Source organism: Bactrocera neohumeralis, unplaced genomic scaffold (assembly GCF_024586455.1).
Source record: "Bactrocera neohumeralis isolate Rockhampton unplaced genomic scaffold, APGP_CSIRO_Bneo_wtdbg2-racon-allhic-juicebox.fasta_v2 ctg453, whole genome shotgun sequence".
NCBI classification, from domain to species: domain Eukaryota; kingdom Metazoa; phylum Arthropoda; class Insecta; order Diptera; family Tephritidae; genus Bactrocera; species Bactrocera neohumeralis.
In genome coordinates this window covers 248,063-251,555 of record NW_026091547.1, presented here as the reverse complement: position 1 = coordinate 251,555, position 3,493 = coordinate 248,063, and the positions used below count along the sequence as shown (strand labels likewise).

Genomic DNA, 3,493 nt, shown 5'->3' with positions numbered 1-3,493 from the left:
TGAAGAACGGGAGCGCGGTTAACTCGATTTCTGTCACAACTACGAGCCCTGTATAAAAAAGTTATGTAGCAAAGTTATAGGTAATAAAAAGGTTTAAAACTTTTGTATTGACACTTTTTTCACATAATCTCAAAAATTGTTCGAAAAATTCAAATAACCAAGATTTTGGGTTTTTTATATTTATCTCCCCGACCTGACATCATCCGTAAACTATTTTTCCTTCCATTCTTGAAATTTTATCTTTAATTTCATTGGGCTTCAACCTATTAAGTTTAGAACTTTTTCACTCATACCATTTTTAAAGGTTTCTGCACGGGTCTAAATAGAAATTAGCATCAAAGTCAAATGATTTCTTCACTTTTGGAAATTTTAACTAATTTCTCTATAGAAGATCTATTTGTTAACATGTAACAATGCTGCAATATGTATCTGGTATGTATATATGTATTTGATATCACATTATCACGAAATTTAGTGCAAACGGATGTAAACACATATATGTAATCCAACAAGCATATGTGTCAAAACATGTATAGTATATACAATATTAGGATGTATGTTATTTAATTACTTTTTTGCAAACGCTTCATGAAGTTTTGAGGTTTCATCATTTTTTGCCGTAAAACCTGGACTCGCAACCAACAGGCTATTAACTTACAATTTGAACTGTGCCTAAATTATATTTATTTTCAAACCTATATAACATGTGTTTTTTCTTATATTTTGTTAATTTTTGATATTTTTCAAAGATCATAAGTATTGTATAGGAAATATCTTTCAATTTAATAAACTTTTTTTAATTTTTTTGTTTCGGCTACCCACTCGGCCGGAATCATGTCAGCAGTTGGGGCACTTTTTTTTTGCACCTCCTAAGAGGTGTTTCTTTTTGTAAAAAGAAAATCTTAAATTATAGCTGAAAATATATTTATTACGTTCTAAGAAGTTCGAAACAATTAATAGCGTACTTTCTTTAAAAAAAATTCGCGAAAATCGCCTAATATTTAATGCGTTACACTGGTATAGCCCCTTAAAGGAATTTTTATGAAAAAAAACATCCAGACCTTTCTTGTAAAGCGTAAAATTTTTCATCAGAATATTATCTCTCCAATATTGTAAGTTTATCTGTTTAAGAAATAAAAAATTATTGGAAAATACCGTCTTTAAATACATATATGAGAAATAAATCTTTTAGGCAAGATTTAAATAGAAAAAAAGAAACATATTCTGTGGAGGAAGTTGCAAAAATAAAATAAGTTTTGGAAATAACGGATACCCCAATATACTGATGTAAGTGCATCAGTTATTTAATTATGCAAATACAATTACATAGGTATGGCATGTGAGTCTGCAGTGGGCCGACGATTGTATTTCGCCTACGTTTAACTGTATTATTGCATTTAGTAGATCAAAAAATTGGCAACGTATTTATTATATCGAATAACACTTCTCTGAGCACACCACTACACGTTTGAACGTACGCGACTATATATGTAGATATGTATTATATTTTATGTGAAAATTAATTTTAGTGGGAACGCGCTTTGAGTTGCGCTGAGTTGAGTTGATTGCGGTTAAGTTGAATAGATTTTGATGTACCGCGTGACACAAAACCCTAGGAATTTAGAGATAGCGACTTTCCATTGTGATAATATTGCAATTAAAATGCGTTATATTTTCTGAAATTTTTGTTGATTTTTGATTGCTGCATGTAATAAAGTGATTTCAACCAGCTACTGTATGCCTTGGACATAGCGGAGTGAAGGTGACCATTTTACTATGTGTACTTGTCAATTTTTATGAATTCCACACATACACTGCAAACATTGAGCAATACACAAGTGAACATACTTACTTATACTTCCGTATATCCACTTATACTTATACGCTCAAGCACTCGCTCTCCACATTCAATTCACTCACTTCTTCGATTACACCACGCCAATTCATACTTGTAATGTATTTTAATTTTATGCATGTGAAGTATCTCAACAAATGTAAACGTTAAATTTATTCATTGTATACGAATTTGTCGCCATCCCAATAAACAATTGCGTAAATGTTTCGTAAATCTGCGCTAAAATGAACTTATCTACAAACATTTGAGTAAACTTACTTACAAATGTGAGAAATAAGTTTAATTATAAGTTTACTTATCTTATATTTGTAAGTTTAAAATAAATGCGTTGAAAAAACGTCTACTTACAAACATAAATGTAAACTTATGATGCAACATTGCAAATCAGTTTACATGTAAACACAAAAAGTAAACCAACCGTTTACCATTTCCCGTTAGTTTTTTCGCCGACTCTCTGACGACTGTTTTTCCTTTTTTGAGTGATCGCAGTTCATAATTATTGAATTTGTGAGATGTAAAGACGTGCGTTTTAAATAAAACAGTGGAAAAGTTAATAACTAAAAATAATTAATTGAAAAATTACTTACATATAAGTATTATTTAGAAGTGTTATAAATAAAATAAAATAAAAAAGGCCGTTACAATATAAAAGGGTAAGTTGCATGTTGTCTTTTAAGGCGTTGTTATAATTTTTTTAACTGCTATTCGCGGAAAATTTGCCACGCATTCTAACTAAGTTTGTTTTTTGCAGCAATTCAAAGCACCATTGATGCAGCTGTATCCAAATCTATGGGAAGAATCGTCGAGGAGGTAAGAAGCTTGCGGCGAGATATCGCAAAGTTGAGGAATAGCAGAGACAATGTTCCATCAAAAAAGATTATGCCAGCAGAACCTTTAAACACAGTGGAGCAATTTATGGAATTGGACAGTTTACTCCAGAAGGATGAAGAATATGCTAAATTTGTAAGTAAATATTTATTGACTGTTTGAAAGCCAATTTTACAATTTCCTTTTTTTGAAGAAATCGGAACTTATGCAAAATATTAAATACACAGGAGCGAAATTCGTCAGAACAGCTTGGCGCTCATTGGTATCCGATGAATGTGCTCAACATTTTGCTTGGAGTGGAACGTCAGACAAAAAACCTGTCCGCGTCTTAAAAGTATCTATGGCTATCCGAGGTACTTAATAATAAAACTAAATAAACTTTATATTTACATGTGTACTTATATACTTATATATATTTTTAATTTAAATTTCAGATGTCTTCTTACATGAAGTGAAAGGCAATGAGACTGAATATATAAGTGGCACCAAGACGATTTTTCAGTTTGCCAAAAATAGACAAAAACGGAAGCACCAAAATGCAGCAAATTAATTATTTTACCTAACTATTTTTCTATCATTTCATTTTTATAAAATGTTTTTTTAAATTTGAATTTTTAGTATAAGTTTAATTTAACTTATCAAAAATTTTTTTAATTTTTCGTATAAGTACATATGTATATATAATAAATAATATTAAATGAATTAAAACTAATAAAGAAAATAATTATATATCTTTAAAAATATATCATGCGATTTATTTTACTACCATTACATAAAATCATTACAACACGTTTACAAATACATTTGAAA

The 3,493-nt window shown here is 29.8% G+C and overlaps 1 protein-coding gene across 1 annotated transcript; it reads left to right on the top strand.

Moving 5' to 3' along the window:
* The first annotated feature begins 2,610 nt into the window (after positions 1-2,610).
* Positions 2,611-3,235, top strand: LOC126767186 (uncharacterized). The gene is made up of 3 exons (XM_050484765.1): positions 2,611-2,818; positions 2,877-3,036; positions 3,118-3,235. Exons 1-3 carry the CDS (start codon positions 2,645-2,647, stop codon positions 3,231-3,233), a joined length of 450 nt encoding a protein of 149 aa, XP_050340722.1. The 5' UTR covers positions 2,611-2,644; the 3' UTR covers positions 3,234-3,235.
* The last annotated feature ends 258 nt before the right edge of the window (positions 3,236-3,493 follow it).

Excerpts from the sequence above, each read along its gene's own strand:
- LOC126767186 (XM_050484765.1), top strand. The coding sequence starts at position 2,645 with ATGGGAAGAATCGTCGAGGAGGTAAGAAGCTTGCGGCGAGATATCGCA. Across the intron at positions 2,819-2,876 it reads ATGAAGAATATGCTAAATTT|AAATCGGAACTTATGCAAAA; the intron begins GTAAGTAAATAT and ends CTTTTTTTGAAG. Across the intron at positions 3,037-3,117 it reads AGTATCTATGGCTATCCGAG|ATGTCTTCTTACATGAAGTG; the intron begins GTACTTAATAAT and ends TTTAAATTTCAG.